The 18,673-nt window shown below is 42.9% G+C and overlaps 1 protein-coding gene across 4 annotated transcripts in view; it reads right to left on the bottom strand.

The window, feature by feature from the left end:
* Window positions 1-18,673, bottom strand: part of atp8a1 (ATPase phospholipid transporting 8A1) — a 210,649-nt gene that overhangs the window by 8,891 nt on the left and 183,085 nt on the right. For all 4 annotated transcript variants that reach the window (XM_014199121.2, XM_014199123.2, XM_014199122.2 and 1 more), the window contains 5 exons: window positions 17,753-17,814; window positions 17,205-17,261; window positions 16,781-16,888; window positions 1,916-2,004; window positions 834-926 (listed from right to left, as the gene is read on the bottom strand). In XM_014199121.2, coding sequence (XP_014054596.1) covers window positions 834-926; window positions 1,916-2,004; window positions 16,781-16,888; window positions 17,205-17,261; window positions 17,753-17,814 — 409 coding nt within the window. The remainder of the gene's footprint in view (window positions 1-833; window positions 927-1,915; window positions 2,005-16,780; window positions 16,889-17,204; window positions 17,262-17,752; window positions 17,815-18,673) is intronic.

The following is an 18,673-nucleotide window of genomic DNA, read 5'->3' as shown; positions in this document are numbered from 1 at the left end:
GTGATTTTCTGCTGGACCGGAATGTCAGTGTTCTGCCATGGCCAGCGAAGAGCCCGGATCTCAATCCCATTGAGCACGTCTGGGACCTGTTGGATCGGAGGGTGAGGGCTAGGGCCATTCCACCCAGAAATGTCCAGGAACTTGCAGGTGCCTTGGTGGAAGATTGGGGTGACATCTCACAGCAAGAACTGTCAAATCTGGTGAAGTCCATGAGGAAGAGATGCACTGCAGTACTTAATGCAGCTGGTGGCCACACCAGATACTGACTGTTCATTTTGATTTTGACCCCCCCTTTGTTCAGGGACACATTATTCAATTTCTGTTAGTCACATGTCTGTGGAACTTGTTCAGTTCATGTCTCAGTTGTTGAATCTTATGTTCATACAAATATTTACACATGTTAAATTTGCTGAAAATAAACGCAGTTGACAGTGAGAGGACGTTTCTTTTTTTGCTGAGTTTATAAGGGTCTTGTGTACTGTGAAGGATAAAAGCTAACCTAAAAACAAAGAATTTTCAAGTTAGGATAAGGTTAGGATAAGGTAATCCTTCTAACCCCCCCCCTTAAAATATTTAGATGCACTATTGTAAAGTGGTTGTTCCACTGGATATTATAGGTGAATGCACCAATTTGTAAGTCGCTCTGGATAAGAGCGTCTGCTAAATGACTAAAATGTAAATGTAAATGTAAGTCTGCGTCCCAAATAGCACCCTATTTCCTATATGGTGGGACCTGGTCAAAAATAGTACACGTTATAGGGAATAGGGTGCCATTTGGGATGTCCTCTTGGAAAAGGAGGAAGGTGAGAAAAGGGTGTGAGACGGTCCAGTACCTCTTCCCGTGCACCAGGGCTCCTGGGTCCTTGGATAAGGCTTCCAGCTCCTGCACCTCATCCACCAGGGTCTTAAAGCACACCTTCTTCACACTGGCTCAAAAGGAGCAGACGTCACCAACAGGCATTCATAACCACAGCGTTAAATACAACACTATTCCTTATATTATTATACAGTTGGATTATATTGTATCTCTATGTAACACACCATCCCAAATCAGTCCAAGAAGCTTTCTCAAAACTGTACATGCAATCTGAATCAATTCTGCATATCAGAGGCGAAGTAGATGTCTGGTAAATAACACCAAAATTAGCTTTTAGTTGCTGGTTCAATCTGCTGTAAATGTGATTCATCTGGATTTCCCAGAACTATGAGACTGATTCAGAGTTGAGATACCTAAACTAAGTCTCCCATTGACCTCAATTAATAATTTCATTCTGAATGGTCCACACTTATATAAACTCTGAATCGGACAGTATTAGAATACATCTCTTGCTATGAATCAAATAGCTATAAAATGTTACACCGCATGTTATTTATTGGTGGTCTAAATAGTTTCTCAAGACATTTCTCCTAGAGCAGAATCTGCAAAAAAAAACATGATATACCGGTAACTATAAATGTTACACCTGCATGTCTGAGACCTGTTTAGTATTTATTTAGTATTTCCCATTTCCTGACTTATTTATTTTTAAGCAAAGAATTTTCAGCTGACACTAGAATACGTTTCTGAGTGACAGGGTGAGGGCTTTGCATAGGTGCTTTGTTGTGTTTCTTGTGGGATTGGAAAAACATGCCTAGAGTGTAAAATAAAGTTATTAACCGGTTCTCATGTTTTAAAAATAACAGTTCTGTTTCGGGAACAGTATGGATCGCTTTCTTTTGCGGTTCTGATTCTGTTTCTCAAAAAAAAAAAAAAAATGGGGCCGGTTCCAACCCCGGCCCCACAGAGATCCTATAAATTACTTCTATATGTAATTCTACATTTATTTCTATATGTAAATGTCTACATGTGATCTAAGGAATTTCCCACGAGCAGGACATATGGAGGGGGTGGTGGTGATGAGTGGGGGGAACTCACACTTTGTAGGCTACGTCAAAGACCAGGGAGGTGACAGGGATGAATATCAGGCCCATCCAGAAGACTCCCGAACTGAACATCATGTCCGCCTGAGGCACGCACATACAGAAAAACATTCCTTTTTATTTATTTATTGTTTTTATTTCACCTTTATTTAACCAGGTAGGCTAGTTGAGAACAAGTTCTCATTTACAACTGCAACCTGGCCAAGATAAAGCAAAGCAGTGCGACAGAAACAACAACAGAGTTACACATGGAATAAACAAGTGTACAGTCAATAACACAATAGAAAAAAAAGAAAGTCTATATACAGTGTGTGCAAATGGCATGAGGAGGTAAGGCAATAAATAGGCCATAGTAGCAAAGTAATTACAATTTAGCAGATTAACACTGGAGTGATAGATGTGCAGATGATGATGAGCAGATGGATGGTGTGTAAGTAGTGATACTGGTGTGCAAAAGAGCAGCAAAGTAAATAAAAACAATATGGGGATGAGGTAGGTAGATTGGGTGGGCTATTTACAGATGGACTATGTACAGCTTGCAGCCATCGGTTAGCTGCTCAGATAGCTGATGTTTAAAGTTAGTGAGGGAAATGTAAGTCTCCAGCTTCAGCGATTTTTGCAATTCGTTCCAGTCACTGGCAGCAGAGAACTGGAAGGAAAGGCGGCCAATGGAGGTGTTGGCTTTGAGGATGACTAGTGAAATATACCTGCTGGAGCGTGTGCTACGGGTGGGTGTTGTTATCGTGACCAGTGAACTGAGATAAGGCAGAGCTTTACCTAGCATAGACTTATAGATAACCTGGAGCCAGTGGGTCTGGCGACGAATATGTAGCGAGGGCCAGCCGACTAGAGGTCGCAGTGGTGGGTGGTATAAGGCGCTTTGGTAACAAAACGGATGGCACTGTGATAGACTGCATCCAATTTGCTGAGTAGAGGTCATTGCAGACAAAACAGGGCTCAGTAGGTGCAGCAGTAAGGGCTCAGATTGCTTTAGGCAGTCTTGTTACATCTTTTATAACAACCAAATTACCCACAATAAACAAATGAATAGGCAAAATAATTACATGGGTCAACCCAGTTTGACAATACATGGTAATCCACTGTGACTAAATAACACATGTTGCTGTTTGGGTTTTAACTATGATCTTGAGAAGCCTGGGGCTAAGGAAGTAGCTTTGGCAGTTAGTTACTGTGGTGTTCTTTACCAGGCTAGTTAGTTACTGTGGTGTTCTTAACCAGGGTAGGCGGTAACTGTGGTGTTCTTAACCAGGGTAGGCAGTAACTGTGGTGTTCTTAACCAGGGTAGGCATAACTGTGGTGTTCTTAACCAGGGTAGGCTGTAACTGTGGTGTTCTTAACCAGGGTAGGCGGTAACTGTGGTGTTCTTAACCAGGGTAGGCGGTAACTGTGGTGTTCTTAACCAGGGTAGGCGGTTACTGTGGTGTTCTTAACCAGGGTAGGCAGTAACTGTGGTGTTCTTAACCAGGGTAGGCAGTAACTGTGGTGTTCTTAACCAGGGTAGGCAGTAACTGTGGTGTTCTTAACCAGGGTAGGCAGTAACTGTGGTGTTCGTAACCAGGGTAGGCAGTTACTGTGGTGTTCTTAACCAGGGTAGGCAGTAACTGTGGTGTTCTTAACCAGGGTAGGCAGTTACTGTGGTGTTCTTAACCAGGGTAGGCATAACTGTGGTGTTCTTAACCAGGGTAGGCTGTAACTGTGGTGTTCTTAACCAGGGTAGGCGGTAACTGTGGTGTTCTTAACCAGGGTAGGCGGTAACTGTGGTGTTCTTAACCAGGGTAGGCGGTTACTGTGGTGTTCTTAACCAGGGTAGGCAGTAATTGTGGTGTTCTTAACCAGGGTAGGCAGTAACTGTGGTGTTCTTAACCAGGGTAGGCAGTTACTGTGGTGTTCTTAACCAGGGTAGGCAGTAACTGTGGTGTTCGTAACCAGGGTAGGCAGTTACTGTGGTGTTCTTAACCAGGGTAGGCGGTTACTGTGGTGTTCTTAACCAGGGTAGGCAGTTACTGTGGTGTTCTTAACCAGGGTAGGCAGTAACTGTGGTGTTCTTAACCAGGGTAGGCGGTTACTGTGGTGTTCTTAACCAGGGTAGGCGGTTACTGTGGTGTTCTTTACTAGGGTATGCAGTTACTGTGGTGTTCTTTCACTCTCCAAACAGACCAATGGGAACCATGTCCAAACATCTTATTCCAATTATTCCCTATCAGTAGAGAAACCTTGGGTAAAGCTCAATTTCTGACAAGGAAGAGGTATTGGACAACATACCTGTGGACAGAGTGGAGCGGGGGGTGGGGTAGGGTGTAGCTGATCTAAGGTCAGTTTTGCATTCAACCCTCAAATGATTAAGGTAAGCATGTAGCTAATCCTAGATCTGTGCCAAAAGGCAAGTTTTAGCTAGAGTGGAGGAAATACAGTAGGAAACACTTCTTCATACTTATGACATTTTCAATGGCATTTTTGCCCCAACCCATTAATTTCCTATCCTGATGGCAACTGTTAGCTACAGTGACTGGCCTCAAGAGCAGGTGGGGAATGACGGTGCAGCGGAGCGGGATGCCTCCTCAGCAGACAGGCCACTGGTGAGGGATCAATGGGAAGAAGGGTAAAGGGGAGTCTCAACTTGAACCCCCGAAACCCTTCTCTACTAGCAACCTGTTGCCCTGATGATGCCTGAAGGGCGTTCACTCGATCCTCAGTACAAGGAAAGAGAAACATTAGAAGGGGAGCAGCAACACATGAAAGTCCACTGAGTTCAGTTCTAAAAGGTAGTCTTTCCACTGATCTATAAAAAGATGGTGGGCAACTACAGCTGTGTATGTTCCATTTGGTTTGGCGGGGCGGAGACAGAGAGGAACCCTCTTGGCGTGGGCCGTCACATCCAGCCGTCTGCGCAGGGCTTTGTTTGCTTTGGCCTGGCTGCTGTGAAACTATCGGTCATTACATGTCAAAAAGCAAAACACACGCCTCCTCGCATCAGCAATTTGGGCAGTACATGCTTGTGCCAGTTGTTCAAATCGCAGGGGCCCCCAGACAAGGGTCTTCCTGTAATTAGGAACAGGCCGGACCCTGGGATGGCGCCTTAGGAGACACACACACGGATCAATGTCAAAGTTATCAAAGGGTTCAGGTGTTCCTAAATGAGCTAATCTGCTCTCCATTATCAGGCAAATGGACTATGATGTCTGACAAAACATCGGGGAAAGAGGAAATCCCAAATGAGTGGAAATCAAAATGGCCTTTTCCGAATGTTTGAAATGGTATTGGAATGAATGGAGCTTTTCTATTTTGGCCAGCAGTGACCAAAATACAAGTAGAGGGAAAACTACATAAGCGTACAGGACATATTCACGTCAAGTTTGAAGTTAGGCAGTCCTGGGTAGAAACATAGACTTTTCTTTATCGTAACGCCAACTTTAATTATTTTTGTTTTCATCCAATGTATCACACATTTTAATAGCCGCATTTAAACTGTCTCGAAAAATTAACAAAAATAAACCGTGGACAGTGTCTCAGCACATTAAATACATTAAATCGAAGTCAAGGAGCATGGAAAATAAACCAGCTCCTAATTTAAACCACAACTTCTTACAAAATATAAATCATCAAAATATAAATCATAAATAATTCAAAGCACAAAAATATATCCAAAACAACAAATCATTACCAAAACATTTACAGCAAACTATCTACACTGAAGGTCTGACTATTTCGCTAATCTGTAAATTCAACGCTCAATTAAATCTTAATAAATGTTTATCTGTTGAGGATTTGAAGACAGACACACTAAATACTGGCCGAGCCAGACATTTTGGGAGATGCTAGCGATGGAGCTGGGGTGCAGGTGGGTGTATTTTTAGGACAAACGAATAAACTCGTCTGGGCGGGCAGACAGTGGTGTCCGCAGCTACAGGGCAGAGTGTTTTGACAGGCTGTCAACCCCCTCACAGCCACTGGACACACACACACACACACACACACACACACACACACACACACACACACACACACACACACACACACACACACACACACACACACACACACACGTTAGAAACGTTCATAGCCATAGGTGAAAGAACATTCAGTGTGTACACATTCTAAATGTATTTAGATCTACAAAATGAAGCAGTGGTTTCACTCTGAATACGATATGGACACGCCAACAGTCGTTTGTCATTTTTCACATTCTTAAAACTTTCCGTCTCAGTCTAAGAAAACTGATTTTTCAAACCATCCTTTATGCGACTGTCAAGGGACAGACTGATCCAATCGGCTCAGAGTTGCGGCATCTGATTACTATGCTTGGATGCATTGATCAGGGGGTCTCAGCGCAGCGGCAGTTGGCTGATCATGCCTGGCAGGCCACAGTGATAGTGTGGCTCCAAGAATGTTAATGCCTGCCATTGTGATGGTAAATATGAAGGAAGGACAATCAAGGCCTTCACTATTCACCCCGTTCTGAGGCCTTTGGCTTTAGAAAGCATGGATTGAGAAAAGCCAACTTTCCACACACGCCCACTACGCACACACACACACACACACACACACACACACACACACACACACACACACACACACACACACACACACACACACACACACACACACACACACACACACACACACACACACACACACACACACACACACACACACAGAAGCATGCAAACACACACCTCACTCTTACCACGTCTCTTTCTGTCATATCTGAAAGGCTGTCAGATTTGAGTCTCTCCCCTTTTCTCTGCACGGCCCTGGTGTTGCCATAGCCAAAGCCTCTGGATGCTAATATTTGGACCTAGCAGCCTGGGCGCAGTCTCTTTGTATGGCAATTTTTTTTATTGGGCCCGATGAAAGGATGAGTTTAAAAAAAAAGTTAAATCCAGTCCCAGTGAGTGATTTGGTCTACCTCCATCCATGTCCGTTTGGCTAAATTCAGCTGGCTCTACCGGACCATACGACTGGGGTGGAAATTGGAACAGAGGGGTAGACTGTTCTGCTATGGAGCTAAGGATCTAGGGAAATGGCTATTGGGTGATTTGAGGGTGCAGATTGCTATGCTACAAGTTGAAGCTGGATCTGTACGTTTGGCCAAAAAAGCCCCCAAAAAGTCCCTCATGACCAGCTCCATGCTACCACCCGAAACCAAATCCTTAAGGTTATTGAGTGGTCGGATAGGCTGTGTAAACAGCCGCAGAATGAAAAAGCCAGTCCCTGAGGATGATGGGAGAGAAAAGAGATGGAGGCAAACTTAATGCCCTGAAGAGAAAGCGAAGGACAAAGAGAGAGCGAAGGAGAAAGAGAGAGCGAAGGAGAAAGAGAGAGCGAAGGAGAAAGATAGAGCGAAGGAGAAAGAGAGAGCAAAGGAGAAAGAGAGCGAGAGAGCAAGAGTGTGTGAGGGGCCTTGTTCGGATACGGCCCACAAATTTCCTGCATGTCATCATTGGAACGCAAAAGCAAATCCCTAACACCCCCACCCCACTAAGCTTTTACTATGGAAAACTTAAACTGGGCCTGCTCAATTGGGTCCATCTGTTTACTCTCTGCGTGTCGCCTCTCAATAGCCCTGAGATATCCCGAAGAAAAACAGAGGACAGAACGCTAACAAAAACAGTAATAGCTCAACAGAAGTCATCCAGGCACAACTGTCCGATAGTGATTTACAACGTGACTCAAGAATTATTAAAGTGAGATAGATTAGCCGACAGACTGTGTCAGTTTGACATGTATTAGCTAACGGATAACGACAAGTACGCCCATATCCATGGCCATTCAACTACATATACTGACACGCATAACACACACACACAGACAGCAAAGTCTCACACCATGGACTATCCCGTGGCTTCCACAGCCGCTCAAGTCTTCCATAAATCATTGGGTTTTCAACGACAGTGCAGAGTGGGCTACCATACGACACAGGCGCGGCTCTTAAAGGCCTTAAGTATTCCTAAAACACAGACACAGAGGGAAACCAGTGGAGGGGACAAAGTCAACAGAAATGCTGAAGTGCCTTTAACTCCATCATAGGGCTGTCACAGGTTTAATAGTGAGGAACCTTGTGGGTTCTATAAAACCACAGTGGGCTGGGAGCCTCGTTTCACTCGTCCCCCAGAGTTTTTAGGGGTCCCTGGTGATTTTGGAGATAGCGGAGAAATTACGAGATCTGTCATCTGTGGCCCTGCTACTTCAATCGCAGGGCCACTGGTGATCGTGTACACACACACACACACACACACACACACACACACACACACACACACACACACACACACACACACACACACCCGCACAGGGACACCTGCACCGTCAAAACACACACGCACACACCATCTCTATGGTCCTAGACTGGTCCTTGCTGGGTGGAGCTGGCCTGAGTGTAGAGAGGATGGGTTATCTAGTGAGGTGCAGCTGGCCTCTGTGGCATTCTGTAGGGGCATTCTTGTTCTTCAAAGCAAGTGAGTCCTGATGAGCTGCCTGCACTAGAGGCTCTACAGTTGCACTTCAATATAAATAATTCCATTCAAACAAACGTGTGAGTGAATGTCACCATATTCCATACAGAGTGCACTACTTTTCACCAGAGCCCAAGGAGACGGCGAACTTAACTTACATTATCGGTGTCCTGGATTTCTTCTTTTTTTTATTTTTAAATACCTTTTTATTTTACATGAACTAATATGTAGCCCCTCCACGTACTGTTAACGTTTCATGACTACGACTGATCAAAATAGTAACCCAAAAGGCTTTGTTAATCCGACATTTTTGGGGGGTTCAATTTCAGAAAAGTTAACTTTCAGTGAAGGTTCTCAGGACACAAAAGACATACAAATTGTGAAGGTAACCTTTAATTCTACTCTCTTAAATGTTCATATTTCATTCGTATAGAAAACTTCTCCATCTGTCTCTCTGCTGTACGTCTGTAGTATGCCAAAATATGAACCTCTCCCTTCTGAGCAAAACACTATGAGGAGAACGTGTTGCTTATCGCTTGGCACAAATTGCGGGAGGAATGTGATGCGCACCTGTTGAGGGGTGAATCCAAAGTGTCGATGACAAGCGGTCAAGTGAGTGTGAGGGGAAGTACTGTTCCCTGCAGACGCTGGCAAAAGCAAAGGAAATGGCAGGTGTCGGAAAGGCACAGAGTTATCTATGCTCTAACATCCTTACAGCTGTGTTGTTGATAGCGACAGGAAATCACCAGGAGACGGGCCAGGGTGATGGCGTTTGCCGTGTCATCTCGTAAGGTGTGCCTAAGCCCCTTTCTATAGCAGCTCATGTCACTCCTCTGAAAAGATCAGATTTGAATCTTCCTTTTTCATCCACGTCAACTCAAGGCTAAAATGTATGTGAGGTTTGGGCCTCGGCCAACCAAGCATCTTGTCAAACTTAAGATGTCTGTTTCAAGATGTTAGGGGATGGTCCAAGGCACCTGTCTTGTCAATGGTCCAAGTAAAGCTCAAACTCACTGACACTGACAAATGCTATCGCATTAAGTCAGCCATTGCTCAACGTCTTTCTTGAATGAGGTGAATTGTGGAGTCAGAAACTGTAGAACAAGAAGTGGTGTCTATATCATCATGACCCTCAGGCATTACAAACAGAAAGACAGAGACAGAGGGGAGGATGGGTGATAGAGGGAGAGGGGAAAGAGAGAGAACATGGAAAAGAGAGAATATGGGAAAGAAAGAGGAGAGGGGAAAGAGGCAGAGAGAAAGAGTGTTAGTAAGTGAGAGATCAAGTGAGAACGACAGAGCAACAGTGACAGAGGGAAAGCGAGGTGTTTGCTGCTAGTGCAGGGTCGTTCCATGTCATTTCAGCAATCCAAAGCAGGTCAATAGTACCTATTGCATTGCATTTTCGCTCTTCATATGCAAATCATCTACAGTTGAAGTCGGAAGTTTACATACACATTAGCCAAATACATTTAGCCTGTTGGGGCTACAGGTTAGCAATGAACCCCGAGCCGGGATTGCTAACAAGGCTGGAAATTCAAAACATCAAAAATCTAATAATTTCAATTTGTCAAACAATCAACTATTTTACACAATTTAAATGATAAACATCTCCTTAATCTAACCACATTGTTCGATTTTCAAAGAGGCTTTACGGCAAAAGCATAAAGTTAGATTATGTTAGGACAGTACATAGCCACAAAAGTACAAACATCCATTTTCAATTCAAGGTCAGGCGTCACCAAAAGCAGAAACCAGCTAGAATTATGCACTAACTTTTGTCAATCTCCATCAGATGACACTCCTAGGACATTATGTTATACAATACATGCATTTTTTGTTCCATCAAGTTCATATTTATATCCAAAAACAGCATTTTACAGTAGCGTGAAATTCAGATTTTTTTCTTCTCTGAAATGCTTCCGGTGAACATAACAAAATTACTATTCGAAAACATTGGTAAATTATAATATTGTCATTCAAAGAATAATATATTATCATCTCGTAATTGCTACCGAATGGCCAGATCTCAAAATAACTTTACTGGGAAATCACATTTTGCAATAAACGGGGTGCTATGCTAAGAACAACAGGCTATGCTATACAGTTAGCATCATCTAAAATCGATAATAACATTGTAAATATCCCCTTACCTTATCTCCATCAGAAGGCAGGCATCCCAGGTCCGGAAGGCATCCCAGCTCCGGAACAAATGTGGTTTCTTTTGACAAAGTTCATAATTTATGTCCAAATAACACCAAGTACTTAGCGTTCATTATGCTCCAACAAAACGTGGTGGGGGGAGCGTAAATTCACGCCGAAAAGCAAAAAAAACCTAGTAAATAATCTATTTATGTTCGTTCAAACATGTCAAATGTTGTTTAGCATTAATCTTTTGGTCCATTTTTAACGTTAAACATCAGTAATATTTTCACACAACCTATCCTATGTCTAGATAAACAATGAAGACAAAACTCACGTTTCTCAGATTTATGCGCAGGCGCAAAAAAATGAAGTGATGACATGTCAACTTCCTTGGATTCTAATTTGCTCTCTGTTTATCATAGACGCTTCAAACAACTTTATAAAGATCGTTGACATCTAGTGGAAGCCGTAGGTGTTGCGAAATGAATCCTTTCTCACTATGGTATCTATAAAACAATGACACTAAATAGTACAGTCACAAAATTCACATAATTTTTGGATCTATTTTTCACAGGTTTTTGCCTGCAATATGAGTTTTGTTATACTTACAGACACCATTCAAACTGTTTTAGAAAATTCAGAGTGTTTTCTATCCGAATGTGTTAATAATATGCATATCCTAGCTTCTGAGTTGGTGTAGGAGGCAGTTAAAAATGGGCACATATTTTTTTCAAAATGTCTCAATACTGCCCCCGAGCTCCAACAGGTTTTAAACTCAGTTTTTCACAATTCCTGACATTTAATCCTAGTAAAAATGCCCTGTCTTAGGTCAGTTAGGATCACCACTTTGTTTTAAGAATGTGAAATGTCAGAATAATAGTAGAGAGAATGACTTATTTCAGCTTTTATTTCTTTCAACACATTCCCAGTGGGTCATTGCCTTTAAATTGTTTAACTTGGGTCAAACGTTTTGGGTAGCCTTCCACAAGCTTCCCACAATAAGTTGGGTGAGTTTTGGCCCATTCCTCCTGACAGAGCTGGTGTAACTGAGTCAGGTTTGTAGGCCTCCTTGCTCGCACACGCTTTTTCAGTTCTGCCCACAAATTTTCTGGCTCCCAGGTGTCTTTTATACAGGTAACGAGCTGAGATTAGGAGCACACTCTTAAAGGGAGTGCTCCTAATCTCAGTTTGTTACCTGTATAAAAGACGCCTGTCCACAGAAGCAATCAATCAATCAGATTCCAAACTCTCCACCATGGCCAAGACTAATGAGCTCTCCAAGGATGTCAGGGACAAGATTGTAGACCTACACAAGGCTGGAATGGGCTACAAGACCATCGCCAAGTAGCTTGGTGAGAAGGTGACAACAGTTAGTGCGATTATTCGCAAATGGAAGAAACACAAACAAACTGTTAATCTCCCTCGGCCTGGGGCTCCATGCAAGATCTCACCTCGTGGAGTTGCAATGATCATGAGAACGGTGAGGAATCAGCCCAGAACTACACGGGAGGATCTTGTCAATGATCTCGTCAATGATCTCAAGGCAGCTGGGACCATAGTCACCAAGAAAACAATTGGTAACACTACGCCGTGAAGGACTGAAATCCTGCAGCGCCCGCAAGGTCCCCCTGCTCAAGAAAGCACATATACATGCCCGTCTGAAGTTCCCCAATGAACATCTGAATGATTCAGAGGACAACTGGGTGAAAGTGTTGTGGTCAGATGAGACCAAAATGGAGCTCTTTGGCATCAACTCAACTCGCCGTGTTTGGAGGAGGAGGAATGCTGCCTGTGACACCAAGAACACCATCCCCACCGTCAAACATGGAGGTGGAAACATTATGCTTTGGGGGTGTTTTTCTGCTAAGGGGACTGGACAACTTCACCGCATCAAAGGGACGATGGACGGGGTCATGTACCGTCAAATCTTGGGTGAGAACCTCCTTCCCTCAGCCAGGGCATTGAAAATGGGTCGTGGATGGGTATTCCAGCATGACAATGACCCAAAACACACGGCCAAGGCAACAAAGAAGTGGCTCAAGAAGAAGCACATTAAGGTCCTGGAGTGGCCTAGCCAGTCTCCAGACCTTAATCCCATAGAAAATCTGTGGAGGGAGCTGAAGGTTCGAGTTGCCAAACGTCAGCCTCGAAACCTTAATGACTTGGAGAAGATCTGCAAAGAGGAGTGGGACAAAATCCCTCCTGAGATGTGTGCAAACCTGGTGGCCAACTACAAGAAACGTCTGACCTCTGTGATTGCCAACAAGGGTTTTGCCACCAAGTACTAAGTAATGTTTTGCAGAGGGGTCAAATACTTATTCTCTCATTAAAATGCAAATCATTTTATAACATTTTTGACATGCGTTTTTCTGGATTTCTTTGTTGTTATTCTGTCTCTCACTGTTCAAATAAACCTACCATTAAAATTATAGACTGATCATTTCTTTGTCAGTGGGCAAACGTACAAAATCAGCAGGGGATCAAATACTTTTTTCCCCTCACTGTAGATACTTTTGTACCTGTTTCCTCCAGCATCTTCACAAGGTCCTTTGCTGTTGTTCTGGGATTGATTTGCACTTTTCGCACCAAAGTACGTTCATCTCTAGTAGACAGAACTCGTCTCCTTCCTGAGCGGTATGATGGCTGCGTGGTCCCATGGTGTTTATACTTGCATACTATTGTTTGTACAGATAAACGTGGTATCTTCAGGCGTTTGGAAATTGCTCCCAAGGATGAACCAGACTTGTGGAGGTCTACAATTTTTTTTCTGAGGTCTTGGCTGATTTCTTTTGATTTTCCCATGATGTCAAGCAAAGAGGCACTGAGTTTGAAGGGAGACCTTGAAATACATCCACAAGTACACCTCCAATTGACTCAAATGATGTCAATTAGCCTATCAGACGCTTCTAAAGCCATGAAATCATTTTCTGGAATTTTTCAAGCTGTCAACTTAGTGTATGTAAACTTCTGACCCACTGGAAATGTGATACAGTGAATTATAAGTGAAATAATCTCTCTGTAAACAATTGTTTGAAAATTACTTGTGTCATGCACAAAGTAGAGGTCCTAAACGACTTGCCAAACTATAGTTAACAAGAAATTTGTGGAGTGGTTGAAAAACAAGTTTTAATGACTCCAACCTAAGTGTAGGTAAACTTCCGACTTCAACTGTATAAGTAACATCATTGAGTTACACAATTTTTTCGATACTTTGGGATGATTTGAATATGAAGCTTGAAAATACTAACATGGTTATTAGGTACCATCGACTGGCATTGGATTTGTGCCACAAATGCTAAAAAGTTAACATTTGACACAGTGACCGACAAAACCAAAGCATGGGTGCTGTCATAACTTGTCCATAGACTGCTTACACGGTAAGCAAACCAATATGTAATTTTGTAATATAGTGGTCAGAATCTGGTGTCATGACGTTGGCCTGTGGGTAAGGTTTATGACCCCCCCCATAAATACCTTTCTCTCTTCCCCTCTCTTTCTGACCCTACTGAAGGACTGCTGTCCTGTTAAATATAGAGAGTCTGGGAACATCAAACAAATGGGGAAAGGAACCATATTTTGGTAATAAAACCAGTTGGAAATATGCTTTGGAACGTAATGAGTATGGATGTCAGTTCGGTTGTCATCTGAGACATTATGACTGATGACAGGACGACATAAACTGTACCTGGGAAAGTATACGCCCTCTAGTTATCAGAGTCACATGGAATTGTTATGCAATTGAAATGTTTGATATTGAAATTGTTTGTTAGGAGATTAAATGTAATTTTAGCTTCCAAATGAGAGAATTGGGTTTTCATAAGGAAAGTGCCCTGCTTGATCAGTGGCCCGCCCCTGTGAAGAGACAGGGGTTATAAACGATGAAACACATCCTTCCCCCTCTCCACTATATAAGCCTTTGACGAAAAGATAACCACATGTTCCAGTACGTGAGGTCTACAGCCTCTACGTTAGAAGGACACACGTCAAGTACAGAACTAAGCCAAACTCGGCGTGAGCTTTGGTGGCGAATGGTATGAACTTTGAGCTTATTCACTACAGAAGTGACACTTCCTAGCCGTTGAGTTAGCAGCGGCCGCTGTAGACGTGGGCTAGGAAAGGACGGACGACGGATCCAGTCTAACAACGAACAGACGAAGATACCGCCACGTATTCAATTTACCACCAGAGACATTCTTCCGAGGACAGGAAGATCTGTTGGCCAACCCGGCCAGCATCTACGACCAATCTACCGAAGCGCAGCTCAGAGTAAATATTTATTGCATTTTCCTTTTCCAAATGGGCGGTAATTTAGAATGCATAAGATAATGTATTTACGATAGCATAGCTGCTGTTTCTTTGTTCCTAAGTCCTCCCGCTCTTTCATTCAAGCCCAACCCCCTTTCCTTTGTGTAACCAGCTTTCATACAGGTTCCGTCCACCAGGGATGTTTTCTGTATGACATCATTTGTATTCTGTGTATTTGTAATTCTGTGTGATTAGTTTAGGTATTTAATAAATAAATAATTAAACCCAATTTTGTATTGCTGATTCAACTTGTTAGCCAGGGTTCGTGAAGATAACCAAGAATTTACAACTTTCATTATGAGACTGAAAATAAAATGATTAAGATGACGGCTATCGATGTAAAATACTACTAAGTATTTTAAGAGTTTATTCGGAAGATAACGGCTCTATAAACGTTCTTCCGTGGTGCCCCGACTTTCTAGTTAATTACATTTACATGATTAGCTTAATCAGGTAATATTAATTACAGAGAAAGGATTTTATAGAATAGCATGAAATATCACTTAATCTGGCATAGCCAAAGACACGACACTGGTAAGAAGGAAGTAGGATGGGACAAACACATAACTTCGATGACAAATGTATCTGAACAGGGGGACGAAAACGTCACCAATTTCACTGAGAATACATTAGAACGGATGACAAAACAATACCCGAGCTGCAGCTCCATACTCCTGGTCAGACAGAGAATACATTAGAACGGATGACAAAACAATACCCGAGCTGCAGCTCCATACTCCTGGTCAGGCAGAGAACTGATACTGTATACTCGTTGTGGGATTGGTGTGGGCGGTCCGTGGTCGGCTTTTGACTATTTCTTTGGATTCCTCATGTCCCTACTCATTGTTATAAAACAGTTTGGTCCAAATCGAATATTAGGGACTATAGTTATTGAATATTACATGAATCCTATAAATTAAAATGGCCAATTTGGATGCAATCAATTAGCTCAAAGAGATCTAATTATATTTCAACACAATAATGTTGCAGGAATGTAATCTTATCTGTTTCTAACAGAAACAATATCAGAACAATCTGAGATGGTGGGTTTCGAGGTGAAACGACCCTGTAGAGACCTCCCCTCTTCCTCAACTGGGGCCTGGAAGGCCTGGTGTCATTTAGCAGGACTCTGATATGTTCTCGGGTGTCAGGAACATAATTCCAGTGTGATAATGTACTGAGGTCCCCACGGCTGAGCTAGGCATAGGGTTTCCAAGCTGTCCAGAGAGCACCATCACTCCCTTTACTCCAGAACTGCAGGGAGTGGATGAAAGCACCAGTGTGTGTGTGTGTGTATGCACCAAGGGAGGAGTGCCTTACACGTGTCATACCGCAAAATGCATTTTATACACTACCTTAAACAGAACCGAACAGATATTCAGAACAATTTACAAATACAATGCTTAGACACAAATACCTGCTATAATATAACTTTGCTGACAACACCACCACAAATACTTCAGGTTTTAGTGTGAATTGTTGAATCGCACCTTCGTACAGCGACGAGGTTTCACCGTCACCTGCAGATACTTAGGGGGCAAGCGAGGGTGACATAACACAAACAGTGGGCTAATTGGGCCCAATTAAGTCATTCCGCAACACAACCCAGAATCTGTCAGTCCGACAGTCTAGATCCCCTCTGGCCCTCCGTTGAGAAACAGAGTTGGGTTACGGCATAGACACATTGAAATCCTTCCCAACAACTACCACCCTTAGTCAGTAACAGAAATGTTAGGAGATACTGTACATTCTGTTGAGTTATGAATGACAGCATGATACAGCAGGGTTTATCACTGTTGGGGGGGGGGGGGGGTGAACGTTCCTAAAACATTTGTTAATTTTCCAATGGAGCCCTTACTAACGTTCTGGGAATGAAGATGTGATCAGACATGTTTTGCTGGGTTTAAAGGAGGGTGGAGGGTAAGATGAGTGTTTACCTCGCCAGACATGTCCGGAGCCAGAGAGATGAGCGGCCACAGAGAGGAGTAGATACCGAAGAACACCACCCACAGGCTGATGCTGCCCCAGATGGCAATGTGACTGAACTGGAGGAGACAGAGAATGTTACTTCCTTTTGTCTTTACATAAATACAGTGTTGGCAGTGAGAGTTCCAACAGTAAATACAGAGTACTAACCATCTTATTGTACAGTAATTAAACAATGACAGTTATTCTGCAAGTAGCTCTGCTGAAAAGCCTATGTCATGTGAATGGTTGCCAGGAGTGGCAGGAGGAAGAGGAAAAGCTGGATGGAGCATTACTTTGGACCTTTTAAGATCTGCCTTTGTTACAGGCGTCTGTGGTACCATAAGAGAATGACGATGAAAAGACAAGATATTGTAGTGAGAGGAGAGAGCCTACCATAGTCCACGACGAGGTCTCCAGGCCAGCTTTAAGGCACACGGTGATGACCACAAACTAGAAAACAGAACATCAATGTTAAATGCTAAACCAACATCTTCCTCGCCATTGAGAATAAGTTCAAATCAAAGTCAGAAGTTTTGACAGGAAAAGGCACTGACAGATAGAATTTTATATATGACAGCTAAATGTGTATTCCTTAGTTTAGAACTTGAAATACTGTTTGACTCACACATATTTGATCAAAACACAGTAATGACGCTCAAAAATAAATCGAGAAATCCAAAACAAACTGATAAATAATCTCACAGCAAGACGCTGAGGCTAACACAAGGTTACGGATAGACAGACAAAGATGTCTTCATTCTCAAAGCTAAAAAGCAGAAATACAACACTGGTTATCAGTCAGGGGAGGGCTGAACTGACTGTGTGCTCATCCAAAAAAGACTCAGGCTGTGTCCCAAATAGCACCCTATTCCCGTCATAGTGCACCACACACACACACACACACACACACACACAGGGAGCCATTTGAGACACATACTTACTGTATAAACCATGTTGCCTAAGAGGAGATAGTCCGGGGTCTTTCCGTTGCCAAAGACCGTATCTGTGAAAAGGATGAACATGAAAAGCTTTTAGACGTATGGTCATATCCCTCTTTGCTAGTTCCACTAAACCAGAGGAAAAATGACATCTCGGCTATGGAGGAAACTACCAAAGAGCAGACAGACTGTCTGCATTTATTTTATTTCACCTTTATTTAACCAGGTAGGCCAGTTGAGAACAAGTTCTCATTTACAACTGTGACCTGGCCAAGATAAAGCAAAGCGACACAAACACCACAGAGTTACACATGGAATAAACAAATGTACAGTCAATAACACAATACAAAAATATATATACAGTGTGTGCAAATGTAGTAAGATTAGGGAGGTAAGGCAATAAATAGGTCATAGTGGTGAAATAATTACAATTTAGCAATTAAACATTGGCGTAGTAGATGTGCAAGTACAGATACTGGGGTGCAAAGGAGCAAAAAAATAAATAACATGGGGTGAGGTAGTTGGGTGGGCTATTTATAGATGGGCTGTGTACAGGTGCAATGATCGGTAAGCTGTTTGACATCTGATGCTTAAAGTTAGAGAGGGAGATATAAGACTCCACCTTCAGTGAATTCTGCAATTCGTTCCAGTCATTGGCAGCAGAGAACTGGAAGGAAAGGCAGCCAATAGGAGTTGGCTTTGGTAATGACCAGTGAAATATACCTGCTGGAGCGAGTGCTACGGGTGGGTGCTGCTATGGTGACCAGTAAGCTGAGATAAGGCGGCATCTCAAACGGCACCCTATTCCGTCTATAGCGCACTACTTTTGACCAGAGCCATATGGACCCTGGTCAAAAGCAGTGCACTATAAATGGAATAGGATGCCATTTGGGATGCAGCCTGTGAGTACTGTATGTGCAGGCG

The sequence above is a fragment of the Salmo salar genome, chromosome ssa05, assembly GCF_905237065.1.
Source record: "Salmo salar chromosome ssa05, Ssal_v3.1, whole genome shotgun sequence".
NCBI lineage: Eukaryota > Metazoa > Chordata > Actinopteri > Salmoniformes > Salmonidae > Salmo > Salmo salar.
Note: the sequence above shows the minus strand (reverse complement) of the source record. Positions and strands in the feature narration are given on the sequence as shown.